This window comes from Bos indicus, chromosome 20, assembly GCF_029378745.1.
Source record: "Bos indicus isolate NIAB-ARS_2022 breed Sahiwal x Tharparkar chromosome 20, NIAB-ARS_B.indTharparkar_mat_pri_1.0, whole genome shotgun sequence".
NCBI lineage: Eukaryota > Metazoa > Chordata > Mammalia > Artiodactyla > Bovidae > Bos > Bos indicus.
Window position 1 is genome coordinate 31,281,171 of NC_091779.1, and position 23,650 is coordinate 31,304,820.

Sequence of the window (23,650 nt, forward strand, 5' to 3'; positions counted from 1 at the left end):
ATTAAAGTGAAAGAGGAGAGTGAAAATGTTGGCTTAAAGGTCAACATTCAGAAAACTAAGATCATGGCATCCGGTCCCATCACTTCATGGGAAATAGATGGGGAAACAGTGTCAGACTTTATTTTTCTGGGCTCCAAAATCACTGCAGATGGTGATTGCAGCCATGAAATTAAAAGATGCTTACTCCTTGAAAGGAAAGTTATGACCAACCTAGATAGCATATTGAAAAGCAGAGACATTACTTTGCCAACAAAAGTCCGTCTAGTCAAGGCTATGGTTTTTCCAATAGTCGTGTATGGATGTGAGAGTTGGACTGTGAAGAAAGCTGAGCACCAAAGAATTGATGCTTTTGAACTGTGGTGTTGGAGAAGGCTCTTGAGAGTCCCTTGGACTGCAAAGAGATCCAACCAGTCCATTCTGGAGGAGATTAGCCCTGGGTGTTCTTTGGAAGGACTGATGCTAAACCTGAAACTCCAATACTTTGGCCGCCTCATGCGAAGGCTTGACTCATTGGAAAAGACTCTGATGCTGGGAGGGATTGAGGGCAGGAGGAGAAGGGGATGACAGAGGATGAGATGGCTGGATGGCATGACCGACTCGATGAACATGAGTTTGAGTGAACTCCGGGAGTTGGTGATGGACAGGCAGGCCTGGCGTGCTGCAATTCATGGAGTCGCAAAGAGTCGGACACAACTGAGCGACTGAACTGAACTGAAGAACCCCTGTAGTGTATGGGTTAAAACTCCCGTTTATCCTCACTTCCCTTCTTTAACTTAGACCTCTCTTCTCCCAGGCAGCCTTTTCCTCCCAATCAGGCACATACTTCTTGGCTCCTTTCCCAACTGAAAGGGAGAGGAATAGGGGCTGTTCTGATATATGCTCACTACTGTCACAGCTAAACTTTTTATCCATCACAATTCTCAGTCTGCTTCATTTGATATCTCATTATATTATTTGCTCCAAATCCTCACCCACTCAACTACCTTAAGACTCAGCTTCACCTTCTTTGATGATATGAGTCACTGGATCACTTTTTATCTCTTCTGTGCCACTGACTCTCATCACCACATCACATCAGCCATCCACCAGGACAACAGGCCTCCATACCTCTTTTTCAGGTGACACTCAGCATCTCTGAGATCTCCAACTTTGTTTCCTTTTTCTAGGCCAGTTGTTCTCTAATATACAACAGGATCACCTATGATGCTTATTAAAACAGGGACTGCTTGAGACCCACCCCAGAATTTGCCTTTCCAGAAAGTTCCCAGCAGCTCTTGCTGCTGTTCAGGAACCATCCTTTAAGAGCCACTACTCCAGACCCAGCCTGTTTCTTTAACTTCATTTTCCTCCCCTCCCTTCTCTTCAGTGATACCTTTAATTTTTTCTTAACTTTCCTTTATCAGCAGGTCCACTAGCCTGCTGCTGAAAGTGAAGTGAAAGTCACTCAGTCGTGTCCAACTTTTTGTGACCCCATGAACTCTACAGTCCATGAATTCTCCAGGCCAGAACATTCTGGAGTGGGTAGCTACTGGGTACATTTAATTCTGTCCTGGCCCCTACCTGTGCAATGCTGTAAGTTACTATTTCAACACCCTAATACTCCAGACTTCCTTGTGTATTATCCAGTTAGTCAACCCAGAATAATCCTTAGTCTGCTTTCCCCAGTTTTTTCTCCTTAAGATCACATGTCTTTCAAGTAGTTATGGAACCATGCTGACTTGGTCACTACAGCTCATGTCAGCTAACTTCACCTGGGTACTTAGAGCTTTGCTCACTGCCAATTTTTTTCCTAAAATATTGTACGGGACAAGCCAAGGCTCAGAATATCTGTCCATGTTAGATGCAGCCACAAGCCAGTAGGCTCAAAGCATTCCACTGATCTGAGAAACTCTTGTTAATAATCAATCTCCACAGTTAACTTTGCACTTTGCATAAATCTAAGGTATTGCCACATGTCTCCCTTGGCATTTTTTTACTTCCCAGGAATCATGATAATAACCAAGGGATTTCTGAAGCATTTAACCCTTTTGAGTGACCTTGAAAGGAGTTACTTAGCTTACATACCCAGCAGTACCAATAATTGCTGCTTCAAGATCTGGGCAGCATTCAAATCCCATCAGCTGCAAGGCTGAACAGGAGGGGAATGTCAGATAAGGGCTCTAACACTCCAGTCTTCTTCAGACATCTGTGTGAGATGCTCACCAAGAAAGTACCCATCTGAATTCACACATCCTTACTCATTCAGTATTCATTTGACTTAATTTAAGCACTGTCCAGGTTCTCAGATCAGCAGTATTGATACCATGCTCATGAAGTGGAAGTCAGAGGAAATTTCCATAAATATCTAGGTGATGATAAAGTATAAAGTGTGGTATTTATTAAAGGTTATATAACAGACCATACATAGGGGTGATATAAAGCATTCATAAGAAATCCTATCAGGACCACAATGCATGCTGCAGAGGCCCTGCTCTTGGACGTTCAGTTCAGTTCAGTCGCTCAGTTGTGTCCGACTCTTTGCAACCCCATGAATCGCAGCACGCCAGGCCTAAGCCATGTGCAAATACCATAGTTCCCTCTTCCTGGACCTTCATGGCTGTTTGCCCAGTCCATAACAATAGTCTCTCAGTGTTAGGCCTGTCCCATGGCCAGCAAAGACTATGTTGTTTCTCTAGATTCTAAATTGATTGGCACAGGGCTGCTCTTGGTCAATCTGGCCTCACAAAGTGTTGCACAAGCCCCAGGCCAATCCTTCTGGGAAGGGCTCTGCCACATTTCTTTTTTTTAATGTATTTTAATTAATTAATTCAGCTATGCCGTGTCTTTTTTTTTTAATTGTGGCATGCAAACTCTCAGTTGTAGCATGCGGAATCTAGTTCTCTCACCAGGGATTGAACCCAGGCCCCTTCCCTTGGGAGCTCGGAGTCTTAACCATTTACTGGATCCCCAGGTAAGTGGCTCTGCCATTTCTAGCATGTGAAACAGAGCAAACCACTCTGCAAACCGTATGTTCCTATCTTGACAGATCAACCCAAGTGAGATGGGATTAAATAACCCCCAAAGATCTCTGAAAGGGTAATAATATTACAGAAGAATGAGAAGAAAGTAGAGATGGGAAGCCTGCCTATCTGGCCTGCTTATGATATGTGTAGCCTATATTACTTTTCTCTTGCTGCTATAACTCAGTGGCTTAAAACAGACAAATGTATTACTTTACAATTGTGTGTGTCAGAAACCCCATATGGTCTCACTGGGCTGCAACCCACACATTGGCTTGGATGCCTTCACCTGGAGGCTCCAGGGGAGGAGCAGCTCTCTTGCCTCCTTCAGCTTCTAGACACCACCTGCACTCCTTGGCTCATGGCGCCACCCATCTTCAAAGCCAGCAATGCCAGGTCAGGTTCCTTTTCACTTTGCTCCTCTCTGCTCCTCTGCCCATATTCATGTCTCCCTCTGACCACAGCTGAGGAAGATTCTCTGATCTAAGGGCCCAAGGGATTAGATTGCATCCATCTAAATAATCCAGGCTAAACTCTTCATCAATGTTCTTCATCACATTATGAAGTCTCTTTTGCTGTGTAAGGTAACACTCCCAGGTTCCAGGGATTAGGACGTAGAGATCTTCGGGGCCGTTATTCTGCTTGCCCTTTGAACCGAGCCCTGGTGTCTTTGAACAAGTCATTTGTCCTTTTTAAAAATCAGCGACAGGCCAGGTGTTTTCCAAGACCCCCTTTCTGCTCTTTTTTTTTTTTTTTTGAATTCCTGATCTCATTATTTATTATGTTTTGGCTGTGCTGAGTCTTCCTTGCTGTGTAGGCTTTTCTCTGGTTGCAGCAATCAGGGGGCTACTCTAGTTGCAGTACCCAGACTTCTCGTTGCAGTGGCTTTTCTTGTTGTGGAGCACAGGTTCTAGGCACTAAGGCTTTAGTAGTTGTGGCTCCTGGGCTCTAGAGCACAGGCTTGAGAGTTGTGGCACATAAGCTTAGTTGCTCCATGGCATTTGGGATCTTCCTGGACCAGGGATCACACCTGTGTTTCCTGCACTGGCAGGTGGATTCTTAACCCTGAGCCACCAAGGAAACCCTGCTCTTACTTTCCAGACTCCTCAGCTCCTGTCCTAGTCATGGGTATCCTCACTTTCTGGGGGAAATGACCTCCAACTTGCCTTGTCTGAGTTAAGTTTAACCTTGGGATAATAATGTCCTTTTTTCCCCCAAGTAGTAACACCTCTGATTGTTATCTCTCTTTATTTTTTCCATGTAGAACTACCGAATCTTCATACAAATGCTTTCTCTATTCCCTGTGAAAAAAAAACTGTTTAATTCATAAATGTCTTGGCCAGTTAAACATTCATCATTCCTCTGAGTGGAAATGAACACTGTACCAGCCCTTACATAACACTGGTTCAGTCAGCTGTGGAACAAATGTTTAATGTATCCCTGCTGTATTGCAGGCCTTGCATTAAAAACTAATCTTCTAATGGTGAAAATGACACTATTTCTATATTAAAAGAACAGCAAGGCTAATAGTGCAGCATGCAGGAGACAGGACATTTCAGTGCAGCATGGTAAGTGCTGCTGTGAGAAAGCTCAGGGCCTCTGATGTCCCACTAGGGAAAAAAGGGGAGTTCCCTGAAACTAAAAAAAAAGGAGGGCCCCAGTGAAGGTAAGAGTGAGGTGATCAGAGACGGGTGGAAGATCCCCAACGCCCGAGGAAACAGTGTTCACAAAAGCCTAGAGAGACTGCGGATTGTAGATAATTTCAGCATTGCTGGAGCAGGGTGTTTGAGGTGGGAGGGTAGTGAGGGTTGATGGTAGTCAGCTGAAAACCTTGTTTACCTGTTAAAGAGCTGGAATTTATCCTGAGGGCAACGTGGAAGCATTGAAATGTTTCAGCCTGAAGTTGGCATAATCAGCTTTGCCTTTTTTTCTTGGAGACTCTTAACTGGGAGCTCGATCCAAGAGCACCTGCATTTTAGCGGCGGTCACATAATCACGTGGCCTTTCCATGAAGAACTTCGGAGGTAGAGGCACAGCAGCAGGAAGAAGCTTATGTACTCAGTGCCACTTGCCTCTGAATCTGGCTGCTGCTACTGATGCTACTACTACTACTACTACTACTACTAAGTCACTTCAGTCGTGTCCGAATCTGGGCGACCCCACAGACGGCAACCCACCAGGCTCCGCTGTCCCCGGGATTCTCCAGGCAAGAACACTGGAGTGGGTTGCCATTTCCTTCTCCAGTGCATGAAAGTGAAAAGTGAAAGTGAAGTGGCTTAGTCATGTCTGACTCTTCGCGACCCCATGGACTGCAGCCTACCAGGCTCCTCCATCCATGGGATTTTCCAGGCAAGAGTACTGGAATGGGTTGACATTGCCTTCTCCCTGAATCTGGCTACTCATAATCTAAGAATAAAACACTAGAAATACTATGTAAGCAAAATGACCCCTACCTTAAGCAGACCAGGGATATGGTCCCTCTCCAGTGGACTGCAGCCCTTTGGTTCAGGTCTGAGCTCTCTGCATGGACCACTGGATTCTCTGCAGTGCCTAGAATGAACTGTGCTCCAGTCACCTTTGGGCACTGGATTAGAAGCCTTTTCCTTCCCCACTTAAGTGTCAGGGTAGCTCTTACTCTCCTTTCAAGACTCACCTCCATTGTGTCCTATAGGTGGAGTAGGTGCCTGGGTGTGTATGCTCAGTCATGTCCAACTCTATGCCACCCCTTGGACTGTAGCCCGCCAGGCTCCTCTGTCCATGGGATTCTCCAAGCAAGAATACTGGAGTGGGTTGCCATGCCCTCCTCCAGGGGACCTTCCTGACCCAGGGATCAGAACCCACGTTATCTTCCATCATCCTGGATGGGCAAGTGAATTCTTTACCACTGTGTCACCTGGGAAGCCCTGTGTCCTGTCGGTAAATCATTTTAAATCCTCTCAATCCAGCCTCCAAGGTCGAGCAAGGGCTCCACTTCAGTGAAGTGTTCTGCATTCTTCTGTTTCGTGGTTATCACACTATGCTCTCCTATCCGTATTCAGGTGCTTCAGCCCTCCCCCACCCACCAACACTACAAAGGCTAGAGGAGAAGCCTTGCAATTACACAGATCTGGGGACTTCCTGGTGGTGCAGTGGTTAAGACTCTGCCTTACACACTATGGTTTGCACACTTAGCCAATGCAGAGAGTGCAGGTTCAATCCCTGGCTGGGGAACTAAGATCCCACATGCCACAGGGTGTGGCCAAAGAGAACAAAAAACAAACTAGATCTGGATATGCACCATTTATAACCAATGCAGGATACTGGGCAAGGCGAAAACTACCCTAAAGTGAAAGTGAAAAGAAAGTGAATTCGCTCAGTCATGTCCGACTCTGTGCGTCCCCATGGACTGTAGCCTACCAGGCTTCTCTGCCCATGGGATTCTCCAGGCAAGTATACTGGAGTGGATTGCCATTTCCTTTTCCAGAGGATCTTCCTGACCCAAGGATCCAACCCGGCTCTCTCACAATGCAGGTGGCCACTTTACCGTCTGAGCCACCAGGGAAGCCTGGTATAGTAGTCCCCAGATATTAATTAACAAGAAACCAGTTCAAAGATATGTCGGTGAAAGGGACAGGACTTCCTCATCTCACCAGAGGTTCGCATAGGAATTAATGGTTCTGAACCCTACCATAACCCTGCCCAGCTTCTCCCTCACACTTACCCTTTGCTGGGCAGCAGTAACTGGGCAGAGGAGGAAACGACAGGCATCCAAACTTTGCAAGTCGCAAGGCACTGGTGAGAGAGTTGATTATTTCCATCCAGAGGTGCCATCCCCTGGGTGGAGGACACTGAAATGGCAGAGCACTGAGGGGAGAAGGCTGCCGGGCTGGGTGCTTCCGAGATGGGAAACGATGCCCACCTGAGGACGCCCTCCCAAGGTCCGGGGAAAAGTCCTTGCTTGCCCCTGAAAAAGAACGGCTCAAAGGATATGTGTTCACTGTGCAGAAAAATATCAGGAAGTATCAGAAAAATTGACAGATGAGGTACTCAAGGTCCCCAAACTTTCTTGGCTTACAGTTGATGTTCTTAATGTTGCCGTAATTTTTTAAACATACCACTACGCCAAAAGAAACACCAAACAGTTCCTGTTATTTGGTTAGCTCCAAATGACTTGATAGTAGTAGTTGTGTGATGTCCGAGAGTTGTCCTTGTGTGTCTCTTGATGATTCAGAATATCCCACACCATCCCATAGAGTTAGTTTCAGCATCTGGGTGGGCCTTGGCACACACTTTGGGGACTACATTACCAAGGCAACAGCAGCCTTCTTTTTGAGGACCTGAGTTCTCTGAAGCATCCATTCCAGACAGGACAAAGATTCATCGAGCCCTGAAAGGCTGGGGATTTTGATTTTCCCCACTTCAGAGTAACCAAGGGCTTGCCCCAGGAACGGAATAGGATGGAGCCTATCCTGGGAATTAACATTGAAATTGTTGGTTTTCTTTCTCTCTCCCTCTACCAGCAAGGACACCTTGAGGGCAAAGAACGGTCTGCTCTTACTCTTTCCCTAGAGCCGTGACCAACGTAACGTGGGGACTCAGTACAGACACACCTGCCTTCCTTGTACTTTGCAGATACGTATTGTGTATTTTTACAAATGGAAGGTTCATGGTAGCCCTACATTGAGCAAGTCACTTGGTGACATTTTCCCACCAGCATTTGCTCACTCTTGTGTCTTCATGTCACATTTTGGTAATTCTTGCAATATTTCAAACTTTCTTATCATTATATGTTATGGTGGCCTGTGATCGGTGATCTTTGTTGTTACTACAACTCCCTGAATGCTCAGATGATGGTTAGCATTTTTTAACAACAAAGTATTTTAAAATCAAGGTATGTACATTGTTTTTCTAGATATAATGCTATTGCACACTTAGCAGACTATAGTATAGTTTAAACATAACTTTTATACGCACCAGGAAACCAAAGAATTCGCTTGACTCACTTTATTGTTGTATTTGCTCTATTGTAGAGTCTGGAACCAAACCCTCAGTATCTCCAAGGTATGCCTGTACATTTTTGTTGATTGAATGGTTATATCTGTTTCACCTTCCACTATTTTCTTAGAAGATAAGCATTGACATGTCTTAGCTGTAACTCAAGGTTCTTTCCTGAAATGTCAACCAAAAAAAAAGGAAAATACAATTAAAAGTTTCAAAACCAGCACCAAGGACCTGATGGGAGCTTAAAATTTCATCTCTCCACCCTAAGGAAGACGTAAGGGGAAAGGTGATCGAGGAGTCCAAACACAGGAAAAAGAAAGATGGACATTACTTTGATGATTTTATTATTTAAAATTGTGGGGTCTTTTTTGATGCTTTTAAAGAATTGCTAAATTATTAGTGTGGTTTGGGTACAAGCTAGCTATGAGACAGAGGAATACATTAATCTCCCTTTTAGAGGCAGCTGACAGCAATATCTCAGGTTTTCATGCTCTTCCGGAACCTTCCCACTTTCCATTGAGAGGGACAGTCTGTTTCTCCTTCTTTCATCCTGTGTAGAACTTCGTGGCTGCCCCAACTCATGGAATGCAGTGTAAACGAACCTGCATACATTTCCAAGACAAGTCGTAAAAGGCTATACAGCTTCCATCTGGTTCAGTCTCTCACTCTTGGGATACTTGCCTTGGAAGCCAGCCCCCAGGCTGTGGGAAAGACAAGACAGTCACGTGGAGAGGCCCATGCAGACAGCAACCGGGTCCCCCGCTGACAGCCAGCCTCAACTGCCACATGACAGGAGTGAGCCCTCCAGAGCATTCAGGCTCCCAGCCTCCAAATTTCTCCAGATTATGCTGAGTGGAGATGTCAGTCATCCTCTTCCTCAAATGTAGATTCAGGAGCAAACTAAATGCTGGGGTGGGCTTGTGTTTGTTTTGCAGCTCCATACCGCCTATTGGAATCTTAGTTCCCCAACCAGGAATCCGACCCGTGCCCCTTGCAGCTGGAAGCATGAATTCCACTAGGGAATTCCCCAATACTGTGGTTGTTTAAGCCACCAGTGTTGGCGTATTTATTATGCAGCCTCAACCCAAAAATATTTTTTACCACTGTATTTGAAAAATGTGGGACTTCCTGGGTGGCTCAGTGGTAAAGAATCTGTCCGCCAATGCAGGAGATTCAGGTTTGATCCCTGAGTTGAAAATGGCAGCTCACTCCAGTATTCTTGCCTGGAAAATCCCATGGACAGAAGAGCCTGGTGGGCTATAGTTGATGGGGTTGCAAAGAGACACAATTGAGTGACTAAATAACAACATTTGAAAAGTATATACATGATATAGTAAGGAACACAGAACTCTGAACATAGAATGCCTGGGTTCCAATGCTAGCTCCGATATTTACTACTCTCAACCTTGGGTAAATTACTTAACCTCATGCCTGTTTCCTTATCTGTAAAATGGAGGTAATAAGAGTCCCTGCTTCATAGGGATGACGCTAATTATTTAGGGGACTTAAGATGTGCAAAGTGTTTGGAATTGTGCCCACTGGGAAATAAGCTCTAAATAAGGATTAGATTAGCAGTGGCCACAGGACTAGAAAAGGTCAGTTTTCATTCCAATCCCAAAGAAAGGCAATGCCAAAGAATGCTCAAACTACTTCACAATTTCACCCGTTTCACATGCTAGCAAAATAAGGCTCCAAATTTTTTAAGCTAAGCTTCAGCAGTACATGAACTGAGAACTTCCAGATGTACAAGCTGGATTTAGAAAAGGCAGAGGAACCAGAAAGCAAATTGCCAACACCTGTTCCATCATAGAAAAGGCAAAGGAATTCCAGAAAAACGTCTATTTCTGCTTCACTGACTATGCTAAAGCCTTTGACTGTGTGGATCACAACAAACTATAGAAAATTCTTAAACAGATGGGAATACTAGACTACCTTACCTGCTTCCTGAGAAACCTGTATTCAGGTCAAGAAACAATAATTAGAACTGGACATGGAAGAACAGACTGGTTCAAAATTGGGAAAGGAATATGTCAAGTCTGTATATTGTCATCCTGCTTATTTAACGTATATGCAGAGTACATCATGCAAAATGCCAGACTGCATGAATCCCAAGCTGGTATTGTGATTGTCAGGAGAAATATCAACAGCCTCAGAAATACACATGATACCACTCTAATGATAGAAAGTGAAGAGAAAATAAAGAACTTCTTGATGAAAGTGAAAGAGGAGAGTGCAAAAGCTGGCTTAAAACTCAACATTCATAAAACTAAGATCATGGCATCCAGTCCCATCACTTCATGGCAAATAGATGGGCAAAATGTGGAAACAGTGGCAGATTTCATTTTCTTGGGCTCCAAAATCACTGCAAACAGTGACCTAAGCCATGAAATTAAAAGACACTTGCTCCTTGGAAGGAAAGCTATGACAAACTTAGACAGCATAATTAAAAGCAGAGATACCACTTTGCCAACAAAGATTCGTATAGTCAAAGCTATGGTTTTTTTCCAGTAGTTATGTACGAATGTGAGAGTTGGACCATGAAGAAGGCCGAGCACAGAAAAATTGATGCTTCGATTTGTGGTGCTGGAGAAGACTCTTCAGAGTCCCTTGGACAGCAAAGAGATCCAACCAGTCGATCTTAAAGGAAGTCAACCCTGAATGTTCACTGAAAGGACTGATGCTGAAGCTGAAGCTCCAGTCCTTTGGCCACCTGATGTGGAGAGCCAACTCATTGGAAAAGACCCTGATTCTGGGAAAGACTGAAGGCAAAAGGAGAAGAATGACAGAGGATAAGATGGTTGGATGGCAGCACTGACTTGATGGACATGAGTCTGAGCAAGCTCTGGGAGATGGTGAAGGACTGGGAAGCCTGGAGTGCTGCAGTCCATGGGGTCACAAAGAGACAGACACGACTTAGCAACTGAACAAGGATTAGATATTGCTGTGGTGGTGATAATGGTTTTATAGTTGGTAATCTTGGTGTGTTCGACAGAATTCTAAGACCCCAGTGACTCTGGCTTCCTGGAATCCTGTCATTTGCTTCTAGTCAACTATGGCAAAGACAAAGAAATTTTGCAGATGTTGCAAATTTTGCAGTACTTAAAACTAACTTTAAGTGAATCAAAAGGGAGATTCTTCTAGATGGACCTCACCTAATGAGGTGATCTCTTTAAAAGAGAATCTAGAGATCAGACCCTCTTGCTGGCCTTGAAGAAGCCAGCCACAAGGAGTGCAACAACCGTGAGGAAATGAGTCAACTACCACGTGAGTGTGGAAAGAAAGTGCAGCCTCAGGAGAAAGTGCAGCCCCTGCTGACATATTGATGGGAGTCAGAAGCTGAGGAGAAGATCCAGGTAGGAAGTCATACCTGACTCCTGACCCATGGAAACTGTGAGCCAATAAACAGATGTTGTCTTAAGCAAACTAAATTTGTGCTAATGTTGCTCAGAAATTAAAAAAAAAAAAAAATATATATATATATATATATATATAATTAAGGACCTCCCTGCCGGTCCAGTGGTTAAGACTCTATGCTTCAACTGCAAAGGGTATGGGTTCGACCCCTGGTTGGAAAGCTAAGATCCCACATGCTGTGCAGCACAGCCAAAAATAAGTATTTAAAATAAGATTTAAAATTAAAAAAATATATATATAATTAGTAAAAATTCAAACCATAAAAAAGTATACAGAATGAAAAGTAGATTTTTCTACCATCGTAGACATTCATCTTCCTCAGAGGCAACCACTAGGAAGAACTTGGTCCTCCTCATTCCAGAAATTTTCTATGCATGTGAAAATGTCTGCATGCATCTGTATTTCATTCATACACATACAAGATATTATAGATGTAGATATATAATATTCTTAAAGCCTAGGCCAAGGGCATTGAGTGAATATATGTTATCTCAGAAATCTGCATTCTTTAGAATCAGTATAAAACATCTTGCAGCTGAAATGGCTTTTAGGAGAGCCAGGCTAAGTCCTCTTACGTGCTTAGGTGGCTTCTTGATTTACACTCTGTAATTAAATGAGCGATGGGGTTGAGCATCAGTTTGCCAAAGCAAACAGAGAGGAAAGACTATTTTCCACTGCTTTGCAGTCTTTTTCCCTTTCGCTTACAGACCCGAAGTCTTTTCTTACAACACATTATCTTTACTGTTACAGCAGTCCATTGTGTGGTGTGCCATAATTTATTTTTCTAATACCCTATTGATATGACTGATAGGTGTGCGACTTCTCTTAATATTTTGCTATTAAAAAATGCTACAATGAGAGTTGTATGCATCCATCTTTGCGAACTTGTAGTCTGTATTGTAGAATAAACTCTGATAGTGAAAATCTTATGTCAAAGAATATCTTCATATTAAATTGATAAGTATTACTAAATTAATGTCCTAAGACTTTGCACCAAATTACACTCCTAACCACTGGTGATAAATACTAGCTAACACACTTTGATCTTTGCCACTTTCGTAGGTGAAAAAATGTATCTCACTTTACTTTCTTTTTGCTCAAGTAGTTTTGAATGTTGAATAATGCTGAGTAATGTTTATAAGCTTTATTTCTATGAACTACCTGTTCATATCCATAGCCAAATTTTCCATTAAGTCACTGGCCTCTTCCTTATTGATACTCAAGATCTTTTTACATAATAGCCCTTTGTCTGTTGTCTTACAAATGTCGCACCCCCCACCACCACCACATGTACTTTTATGCCATTTGTCTTTTACAGAGTTTTATTTTTCAGTGAAAGAATTTCACTTTTTATACAGTAAAATTTTTCATTCTTCTTATTTTTGAGTCTAATTTTATGAGTCTTATTTTATGCTTAGAAAGTCATTTGCTGCTCCATTTTTTAAAGTTCATATTTCCATTGGATACCTTTATGTTTTAACTATTTACATTATATACATAGTACATCTGGAATCTAAAGCTTCGGCTTTATCTTTTCCACGTGGTTAACCAGTTGCTGCAAACATTTCATTGAATAATTCAGTTTTTCCTGAAGTAAAATGCTAACTTTACTATGTATTAAATTCATACATTATATTTTCTGGATTTATACACTGGTGTCTTGTGTCTACTATGACTCTTTACAATCTCTTTTGTTTTCTTTATTTACTTTTGGCTGTGCTGGGTCTTCGTTGCTGCATGGACTTTTCTCTATGGAGAAAAGAGAGCGGGGGCCACTCTCTATTGTGGTGCAGGGGCTTCTCATCGTGGTGTCTTCTCCTGTGGAGCACAGGCCCTAGGCAGGTGTGTTTCAGTAGCTGCGGCACATGCGCTCAGGGGTTTTGGCTCCCGGGCTCTAGAGCACAGGCTCAGTAGTTGTGGTACACGGGCTTAGTTGACCCACAGCATGTGGAATTGTCCTGGATCAGGGATGGAACCTGTGTCTTCTGCGTTGGCAGGCGGATTCTTTACTGCTGAGCCATAAGGGAAGCCCCTACTATAACTCTTTTAATAATAGTCGATTTGTGGTATATTTCAACACCCAGAAAGACTAGTCATCATTCACAGTTCTTCTTTTTCAGGTTTTCTGGAGGACATTCTGTTTTTATTAGAGTTACTATTCTGCTCTGATTCCCAATTTATTGACTGGTCTTAGGCAAGTGACTTTATTTCTATATGTCAACATCATAAAAAACTGATGATATTGGACTGAATCTGGATTATTTATATATATGGAAAACATGAAGGCTAAAAAAGAAAAGTTGTAAGTTTAAGTCTGGAACAGAAACTACAGTGTTAACCAGGAATAGGAATTCAACGAGAGGGAAATTCCCTACTGAGGTTCTCCCCGGTCATACTGTTTCCACTTAGTCCCTCAGTCCCTCATTCACATTGTCTGCTCTGTTTACTTTGGCATACCTGATGCCCAACCCCGGCACACTTTTAGTTAGAGCACAAGTCAGAAACTGCAGCGCTGAAAGAGACCCAGCGTGGCACTCCTAGAAGCCATCTCAGCTGAAAGATGTTCTATCTGATTTCTAAAGAATACAGATTTCTGAAATATCACATACTCACCCTCTCCCTCAGTCACCCATCCTTGACCCTTGTTTCAAGTCTACAAATTCCCTGGTGGGTGAAATATATATTTATTTATATATATATATTTATTATATATATATTTATATATTTATTTATTTATTTATACAGGCTTTCCTTGTGGCTCAATCAGTAAAGAATCTGTCTGCAGTGTGGGAGACACATTCAATCCCTAGGTTGGGAAGATCCCCTGGAAAAGGGAAAGGCTACCCACTCCAGTGTTCTTGCCTGGAGAATCCCATGGACAGAGGAGCTACAGTCCATGGGGTTGCAAAGAGACAGATACAACTGAGTGACTAACATACAAACACACACACACACATATAGATAGATTTATTTATTTGTTTTTGACTAAGCGTTTGTTCCTGTGTGGGGGCTTTCTCCAGTTGCAGTGCACGGCCTCACATTGCAGTGGCGTCTCATGTTGGGGACATGGCTCTGGGGCATGTGGGCTTCTGTAGTTGTGGCACACGGGCTCGGTAGTTGTGGTGCATTAGGCTGAGTTGCCCTGAGGCATGTGGAAACTTCTTGGACCAGGGATTGATCCCATGTCCCCTTCATTGGCAGCTGGATTCCTAAACCACTGGACCACCAGAGAAGTCCTCAAATATATTTTAATAACTAACCATCCTCCATGCTTTAAGGAAAACTCAATGCATAATTTTTCTTTTCTGTATGGTATAGAAAAACAATTCCTTCTGAGAAATGACCATTTGAAATATTATTACTAGTTGGACTATAGATATTCAGAAGAGGCCACCAGTACTAACAGTGGACTTCTGTGACCGCCATTGGCAAGATTTTGCCCACGTGATGAAGGCTTATTCAAATAATCCAATTTCTTATTCATTCAACACAAAGCCTCTAGTATTTGCTGCACACTGAGTGAGGCACTAGGGGTATAACGATGAATAGGATACAGGCCCGGTCTTCACTGAGTCCCAGTCTACTGGAGGACAGAGGCACACACATATTTACAATAGTGTGAGATTCAGTTCAGTTCAGTCGATCAGTCGTGTCTGACTCTTTGCGACCCCATGAATCACAGCACGCCAGGCCTCCCTGTCCATCACCAACTCCCGGAGTTCACTCAGACTCATGTCCATCGAGTCAGTGATGCCATCCAGCCATCTCATCCTCTGTCGTCCCCTTCTCCTCCTGCCCCCAACCCCTCCCAGCATCAGAGTCTTTTCCAGTGAGTCAACTCTTCGCATGAGGTGGCCAAAGTATTGGAGTTTCAGCTTCTGCATCATTCCTTCCAAAGAACACCCAGGACTGATCTCCTTTAGAATGGACTGGTTGGATCTCCTTGCAGTCCAAGGGACTCTCAAGAGTCTTCTCCAACACCACAGTTCAAAAGCATCAATTCTTTGGTGCTCAGCTTTCTTTAGAGTCCTTCTCTCACATCCATACATGACTACTGGAAAAACCATAGCCTTGACTAGATGGACCTTTGTTGGCAAAGTAATGTCTCTGCTTTTCAATATGCTATCTCGGTTGGTCGTAACTTTCCTTCCAAGGAATAAGCGTCTTTTAATTTCATGGCTGCAATCACCATCTGCAGTGATTTTGGAGCCCCAAAAATAAAGTCTGACACTGTCTCCACTGTTTCCCCATATATTTCAAGCTGGCAGTACATGTTAAAAATGTGCATACTCTTTGAGAAGTTCCGTTTCTAAGAATGTAAGAAAATTTTGAGATGAACAATCTCAAAGAACAAAGAACATAAAACTGATTACTGCAGTATTTCCATAACAGGAATAAACACCGGAAAATGACCACAACCATAAGTTTGTTTCTTACATGTGTGTCTGAACCCGCTCTTGAAGCTCCTTCCCAGTGAGTTCTGGACCATGTCTGCCTGGTAAATACCCTTTGACACAGAGACACAGGCACTCAATAATCACACCATGTTCTCTCAAGACAGAAATGCCATGAGTTTTGCCCTCACTCCAGTCAAACTGATCTGCTGGTAGATGTCAGGTTTACTTTATAACACCAGGCTCAATATATCCAAATACCATTTTGGCATATAATTAACACAGAGTTTTTGACAACATATTTTATATTTCTTTGTTCCAAATCTTTGAAATCTAGTGTGTGTTTTATAGGAGTTCCCTGGTGGCTCAGATTGTAAAGAATCTGCCTGGAATGCAAAAGACCAGGTTCGATCCCTGGGTCTGGAAGATCCCCTGGAGAAGGGAATGACAACCCACTCCAGAAGTCTTACTTGGAGAATCCCATGGACAGAGGAGCCTGGAGGGCTGTAGTCCATAGGGTCATGAACAGTCGGACACAACTGAGCCACTAACACTTTGTGTATATATTTTACACTTGTAGCTTGTGTGAATTTGGACTGCTGCTACTGCTACTGCTAAGTCACTTCAGTCATGTCCGACTCTGTGCGACCCCATAGACGGCAGCCCACCAGGCTCCCCCGTCTCTGGGATTCTCCAGGCAAGAACACTGGAGTGGGTTAGCGTATTTCAAATTCAGGGGGCCCAGGTTCGATCCCTAATCAGGGACCTAGATCTCATTTGCCACAACTAAGAGTTGTTAGCGTATTTCAAATTCAGGGGGCCCAGGTTCGATCCCTAATCAGGGACCTAGATCTCATTTGCCACAAATAAGAGTTCATATGCAGCAACTAAAAGATCCTGCCACAACTAAGACCCAGCACAGCCAAATAAATAAATATGTTTAATTAAAAAGGGGGGCCTACTGCATGACACAGTGCAGTCAGAGGAAGCATGGCAGGACTTTGGAGATCATCCAGTGGATTTCTTATTTACACAAAGATTAAAAACATTTGCTGAAGTTATACAACCAGTTAGTAGAAGAGGTGGGAGTAGAACCCAACACTCTCAGTTTACCCTATAGTTTATTCACAAAGCTGATCAGTGACACGGCTGGACTGGAACCCGCCCCATACTCCTCCTGGCTGCTCACACCTGTGCTGGGGCTCTTTTTTTTTCAACCAATCATAGCCCCTCTGCGTGTCCTATTACCTTTCTCCTAAATAAGCTAACAGCCTCACTGGAAACACATTGGCTGCCAACCAAGACCAAAGTGGAGTTGAATTTTCCCATCTTTCCACCAGATAATGCTTTTTATGACTTGCCACCTTTGTCCCTAGAAGCTCAGTTTCAACAAGCTACTTAAAAACCCTGATTCCTTTATGCAGCGGTTCTCAATAGAGGTGTCCTTCAGAATCACCTGTGGAGCTTTTCTTAAGACTCAAATTCCTGGGCCTCTGCTCCAAAATTCTGATTTATAACTCTGTGCAGGAATGCATGTAGGCAGGTAGTTTTTAATTGTCCCCGAATTCTGGCGCACACCTCCAAACTCACAAGAACCTCACCAGATGGCAGATCACCACTGACATCGCCTGACCCCCAGGTGGCTGCAAACAGCTCTGGTCCTGAGAAAGAGCCCGTTTCAAGGAAAGAAACATGAGAAAGAGGTGCCCTGGCACCTCCCAGGGCGGGGCTTTCTGGCTTGCTTTCCTCCACGCTCTTTCTCTGCACCCAAGGACACTTTTAGCCTCATTTCCTGATCTTACAGACTCACCTCTGCTGCTGTTGCACTCTGGGGCAGATGGGAATGCAGCAGACAGGACTCGCCCTCCTGGCTTTGGCTGCCTGTGTGGCTTTTCGCCCCTCAGAAGGTGAGTGGGGGGTCCGGGGATCTCAGCCTCCAATGGAAGGAGGGGGGCTGCCTTCCAAGATGGAACTGGAAGGAGTGAGGTACCGCCAGCAGTTAGGGGCAGGAATTCCCTGTTATCTACATGAGAATGGCATACATTTCAATCCTTCATCTCCAAGAGGCAATTTCAGAAAGGAACCTCATTTGAACAGGAATATCAGTAATTTGCCACCTGTGCAATTTTGAGTAGTGCTTCCTTTTTTTGATGATACTATCTTAGAAAATCCTCCAATAGAGGCTGAAGGAGAGCCTATTAAAGGCTGTCTTCAGCTTTCGCCCCCTCACTCTACCTGCTAAACTGAATACAAGTGTGCACGTTTCTGGAAGAAAGATAGACTTGACCTCTGGTTTAGGGTTTGGCAAGTTGCAAGCTTTCAGACCAAAGTCAGCCCTGTGGATACTGAAAACCAAAACTTCAGTCTGATCCTACAAAAGGGACTCAGGATAAAGGAGACTGAACCATACAAATTATATCAGAAAGAACTTCTATTTTGAGTTGCTGGCATCTATATGAAGATTATGGGCTTCCCTGGTGGCTCAGAGGTTAAAGCGTCTGCCTGCAATGTGGGAGACCTGGGTTCCATCCCTGGGTTGTGAAGATCCCCTGGAGAAGGAAATGGCAACCCACTCCAGTATTCTTGCCTGGAGAATCCCACGGATGGAGGAGTCTGGGTGGGCTACAGTCCACAGGGTTGCAAAGAGTCAGACACGACTTAGCGACTTTACTCACTCACTCATATGAGGATTATAACTGCGTTTGGACCGGAGGCAATCTTTTCTACTGTATTTAGGAAACCCTAAATATAGGTATTTAATACTTGATTGATTTAACTCTTTTCCACTGTCTTCTTTTCTGAAACTTTACCCTGAATAGATTCTCTAAATTCAGAACAGAGGTAAAATGTAAATTTTGTTTGGTCTGCTTTTTGAAAACTTCAGGCAACATTTTAAATTGACAGGTTTCACATACACAGAGTTGTGTGTACACACATACAAACTGGATTTTAGGGCTTCTCCTGAAATATCAGGTCTGGCAACACTGGTTCCACTTTCTCTGGCAAGAATGAGTAGAGCATACTAGCCCTTTGCTATTCACCTGAAATTATCACAACATTGCTTATTAATCAGCTATACCCCAATACAATATAAAAAGCCAAAAAAAACAAAAAAACCTGCTAAAGCAAACTAGCCTCTGTCCTCCAGACAGAGAGAAGGACATCCTATTAATTGCTTGGCTATTAACATCCCATTAACTGCTCGGCTCCTGTAGGCATTTGCTTAGGGACTCCCAATATAGCACCCCAATGTGCAGAGCTTTACTAATGAGCACAGTTCTTCCCCTCTGTCCTTCCATTTTATCAAGGCAAAAAGTTTTTCATTTTATATTTCTGTAAATTTTTCAGAAAATTTCACCATTGAGATTTTAGGACTCAGATCCATTGTTTCTCAAAAGTCTACCAGCTAAGGAAGGCTTCATTCCTATTATTGGCAATACGATTTTTTTTTCACATGAAGCTTTGAAATAAAAGTGTACATGTCTCCCCCATCCGCTTCCTGGCCTGTTTCTAGCCTTCCCTGTGGCACAGGCAGCAGCAGCACTCCCCCAGGAGAGGGAGGGAGGGAAGGGCAGGCAGAGGAGGCACGGTGATGAGGAAAGCCCTGCCAGATCCAAGGCCAATGAGTTCTGGCAAAGAGGGTGGGACAAAAAGACACCGAGGTGTTTGAAAAGGAACAGTTGATGATGATAAGAAAGAGCTGAGGAGATGTGACTGTAATTTCTGAGTTAGTCTCAGGGCTTCTCCTAAGGTGGTTTGTGTGTTAGTCACTCAGTCATGTCTGACTCTCTGAAACCCCATGGACTGTAGCCCACCAGGTTTCTCCATCCACGGGATTTTCCAGGCAAGAATACTGGAGTCTGTCACCATTTCCTTCTCCAGGGGATCTTCCTGACCCAGAGATTGAACCTGGGTCTCCCGCATTGCAGGCAGGCTCTTTACCATCTGAGTCACCAGGGAAGCCCACGGCAGTTTGGGTCACAGGAAAATCACATTGTCTGAGAAGCTCCAAGTTTCTGCCATTTAGAAATAAGTGATGTACCTTCCTTTTTTTTGGTGGGACATGTATTAATTATTGTTAACCTTAAAAATGCATCCCAATATATATTGTTGTTCAGTTGCTAAGTTGTGTCCGACTCTGCAACCCCATGAACTGCAACACGTCAGCTTTCCCCTGTCCTTCACCATCCCCTGGAGCTTGCTCAAACTCATGTCCATTGAGTCAGTGATACCATTCGACCATCTCATCCTCTGTTGTCCACTTCTCCTCCCACCTTCAATCTTTCCCAGCATCAGGGTCTTTTCCAATGAGTCAGTTCTTTGCATCAAATGGCCAAAGTATTGGCGCTTCAGCTTCAGCATCAGTTCCTTCTGGTGAATATTGAGGATTGCTTTTCTTTAGGATTGACTGGTTGGATCTCCTTGCAGTCCAAAGGACTCTCAAAAGTCTTCTCCAACACCACAGTTCAAAAGCATCAATTCTTAGGCACTCAGCCTTCTTTATGGTCCAACTCTCACATCCATACATGACTACTAGAAAAATCACAGCTTAGACTAGACATACCTTTGGTTTTTTCATAGCGTTTCTTCCAAGGAGCAAGCGTCTTTTAATTTCATGACTGCAGTCACTGTCCAGTGCTTTCTGTAGGAAGCTTCCATTCAAGGGTCTGTGTGTCTCAAGTGCCCTTTGGAGGTTGTAAGGAATGCAGGCTGGGAGGAAGGTCAGGATGGGAGGGAGGGAGGTGAACACTGACTATGGCCATTGTCTCGGGCTCGGGGAAATAAGGAAATGGCCTGTGCCAGTCTGAGACTTGGAAAATATGTTTTGTTTTGTAAGACATTAAATGTTCCATTATCTTAATGGTGCCTACAGTGGCCATCTTGATGTGATGGCTTAGTAACTGGCATTCCCCAAATGTTCTGTATAAATCAAGAAGTGGTTGACTTACCCATAATTAAAAGCCTTGGATTCTACCCAAAGATAGGGCAATACTCCACCCCCAATGATGTGGCTGCCAATTCCCAGAAATCAATTCTGACTCCATAAAAATGTCTATTATTCAGTGGCCAAAAGCCAGATTCTTTAAAGCCACAATCCAGGGTTTGTGGGTCTTTCTGTTTTTATTTTACATTAAAGACTAAATGTCCACCTTTGTCCAGCAGATACAAGTCAGGGGATTTTGCTTCATTGAGTCCCAAATTGGTTTTCTTCAAGTTTCTTCTGATAATCAGCCTTCTCAGAGTAGGATGGCTCCTGATTAGAGATACGTGCTAGGGACTTGCTGCTTGAATCCTGAAAGAAAACTTTATCTTTTGTTTGTTTCAGTTATAGCAGATTCACTACAGAGGGTTGCCAAGAATATACATCTGTGCTTGTAAACTGGGACACTCCATTTCACCAGGAGTGGTCCCCAAGAGGCCAGACATAACATGCCCAGTAACCTCTGGTTTCTCTTCAAGTTTGCCCTTCAGTGTGCTTTGTTCTGTTTTTAATTTAATTTTATTTTTAATTGGAGGATAATTACTTTACAATGTTGTGATGGATTCTGCCATATATCAGCATAAATCAGCTATAGGCATACATATGTCTCCTCCCTCTTAAACTTCCCTCATATTTCTTTTTTTTAAATGTTCTTTTCAATGTCTAGAGAAACAGAGTGACTTCTTATAATACAGTAGCAACTGTCTCAAATTTCAGTCATATATGGACTCCTTTAAAGAAAAAAATTCTCTTTATTCTTAATGATGACATTTAAATTATTTTACTACATCACTTGATGTATAAACATAAACCAGGCATAGACCCTATATATATATATATATTTATATATTTGTTGTTGTTCAGTCACCAAGTCATGTCCGACTTTCATTCATTCCCTGTTACACAAACATTATCTCGGGGCTCTAAGAAGTATCTGGGAGGACTTTATTTGGGCACAGCAGTTTCATGCATCGTGGCTTAGTGAGTCCTTCTTGCCTATGTGGTGCGCAGTGGACACCTTTGTTTGTAGGTATTCGAAGTATGATATGGCTCCATTAAAGTATGAAATTCACTAGAAGGAGAAGTGTGTCCCCAACCAACTATAATTGGAACATTTAACTGCTGTCATTCTGTTTTTTTTTTTTTTCACTTTAAAAAATTTTATACCTATTGCCATTTTTAAATTGTAGACTTGAGATACTGACAGAAGCCAAGTGAAATTTTCTTATCATTTTCAGCTTTATCCTGGGACTATTTCTCTAACAATGGCATGTACTTTGCTCTGTTTCCATTCTATTGTGTTCTCTAAAGTGTTATTTGTATTGGTGTTTTCCAAACTGCATTTCTTTTTTTTTTTTTTTTGGTTTTTTCTCCAATTTTATTTTATTTTTAAACTTTACATAATTGTATTAGTTTTGCCAAATATCAAAATGAATCCGCCACAGGTATACCCAAACTGCATTTCTAATAAGCCCCAAAGGACACCATACCATATCTCTGAGAACCACACTTTGAGTAACCATACATCTAAGTAAGAGAGGAAGCTGGGTCACCTCTCTACAGTAACAGAATCCTTAAAGCTCAGAATCTAATTGTTATATCACGAATTTGCAGTGTTTTACTGTTGATCTTAAAAAGTCTTGAGTAAGGAAATATTTAAAGCCTTCTCTTAGTGACCAAAATTGGATCACAGACATAAAGTCAAACCAGAGACAGACATTTGTAGCAAATTAACCATTCAACTCTCTGACACTTAATTCTGGAAACAACGATGACAACCCCAAACCAACAGGAACATTGGCAATAACACTGTAATAAAAGATAATGCCTTTAATGATATACTAATAACATTATCTTTAAAATATTAAATAGAATACAAGTGACTTATCATATTGAATTAACCCCTAATTACTTGAGGGTGGGAGGATGGTATGCTTCTGAAAAAGCACTGTGCAGTTTTAGGACACTTGGGACATAAGACCTTGACCAAAAACTTATTTTTTAAAAAAGGAAAAGCACTGATGCCAGGCACTGTGCTATGTGGCGTGGGTATAAAGATACGCTGAGGGAGTTCACAGTCAAAAGGCATAGTCATATAAACCCTAAATTGTATACATATATAAAATATATAAAGCCAGAAAAGCACATGGTGCCATAAGACCTCAGATCCATGGAGGGAAAGGGCAAGACTGGGAGCAAGGAGGCAACTGGGATGCTCAGTATTTCCAACTGATGAGGTCTGGTACTTGGGCAGTGATGACAGGGACGAAAAGCAGGGAGACAAATCTGAGAAATGTCCAGGGAGTAAAATTTACAGGTGTCTGTGACTGGCTGTGGATTGCAGGAAGAGGGAATGACACACAAGTTTCTGGCTCGGGTTAATGGTAAATGATGGTTAAGTGAAATAAGGACCCCGACGAGGAGAGTATTCGTTTGCATTTGAACCCAAGCCATGTCTTGTAAAAGGAGACTGTCAAAACAAACAAAAATCCCCAAACCTGACACAATCTCAACAACAGTGTAAGATTTTTTTTTTAACCTAAGTGCATCAGAAACGGGTAGATCAAGCAACCAAAAAAAAAAACTAACGGAGGTAGGAAAGATATGCCCAACACGTCTGCTTTCCCCTTCAGCTCCAGGAAGGGCTGCCCGGGACGCCGAAATGCGTCCCCTGGAGCTGCGGGGCAGAGGCGGCGAAGTCCCGGCGGAGGGCGCAGGTGCTTGAGATCCCCGGGGTTCGCGGCGGAGGAGCAGGCTCGAGCTGCCGGGCGTCCGTGGGCCTGTGAGTAGCCTCGCCGGTCGCAGGACGCCACCCTCCTCCAGGCGCAGTCCTTGTTATCCCTGACCCGGGGTCCGCTCCCAGTGCGCTCCCAGTGCTCTCC

General features: G+C 43.2%; 1 protein-coding gene across 6 annotated transcripts in view; it reads left to right on the plus strand.

The window, feature by feature from the left end:
* The first annotated feature begins 2,721 nt into the window (after positions 1-2,721).
* The window catches only part of CCL28 (C-C motif chemokine ligand 28), a 50,655-nt gene continuing 29,726 nt past the window's right edge, over positions 2,722-23,650 (plus strand). For 4 of the 6 annotated variants that reach the window (XR_011562436.1, XR_002183170.2, XR_011562437.1 and 1 more), the window contains exons 1-2: positions 2,722-2,950; positions 17,592-17,694. Coding sequence is in view for 2 of the 6 variants with exons in the window: in XM_070774707.1 (XP_070630808.1) it covers positions 2,843-2,950; positions 17,592-17,694 (211 nt within the window). In the remaining 4 variants the exon portion in view is untranslated. The remainder of the gene's footprint in view (positions 2,951-17,591; positions 17,695-23,650) is intronic. The other 2 variants (XR_011562435.1, XM_019983106.2) reach the window with 2 other exon arrangements.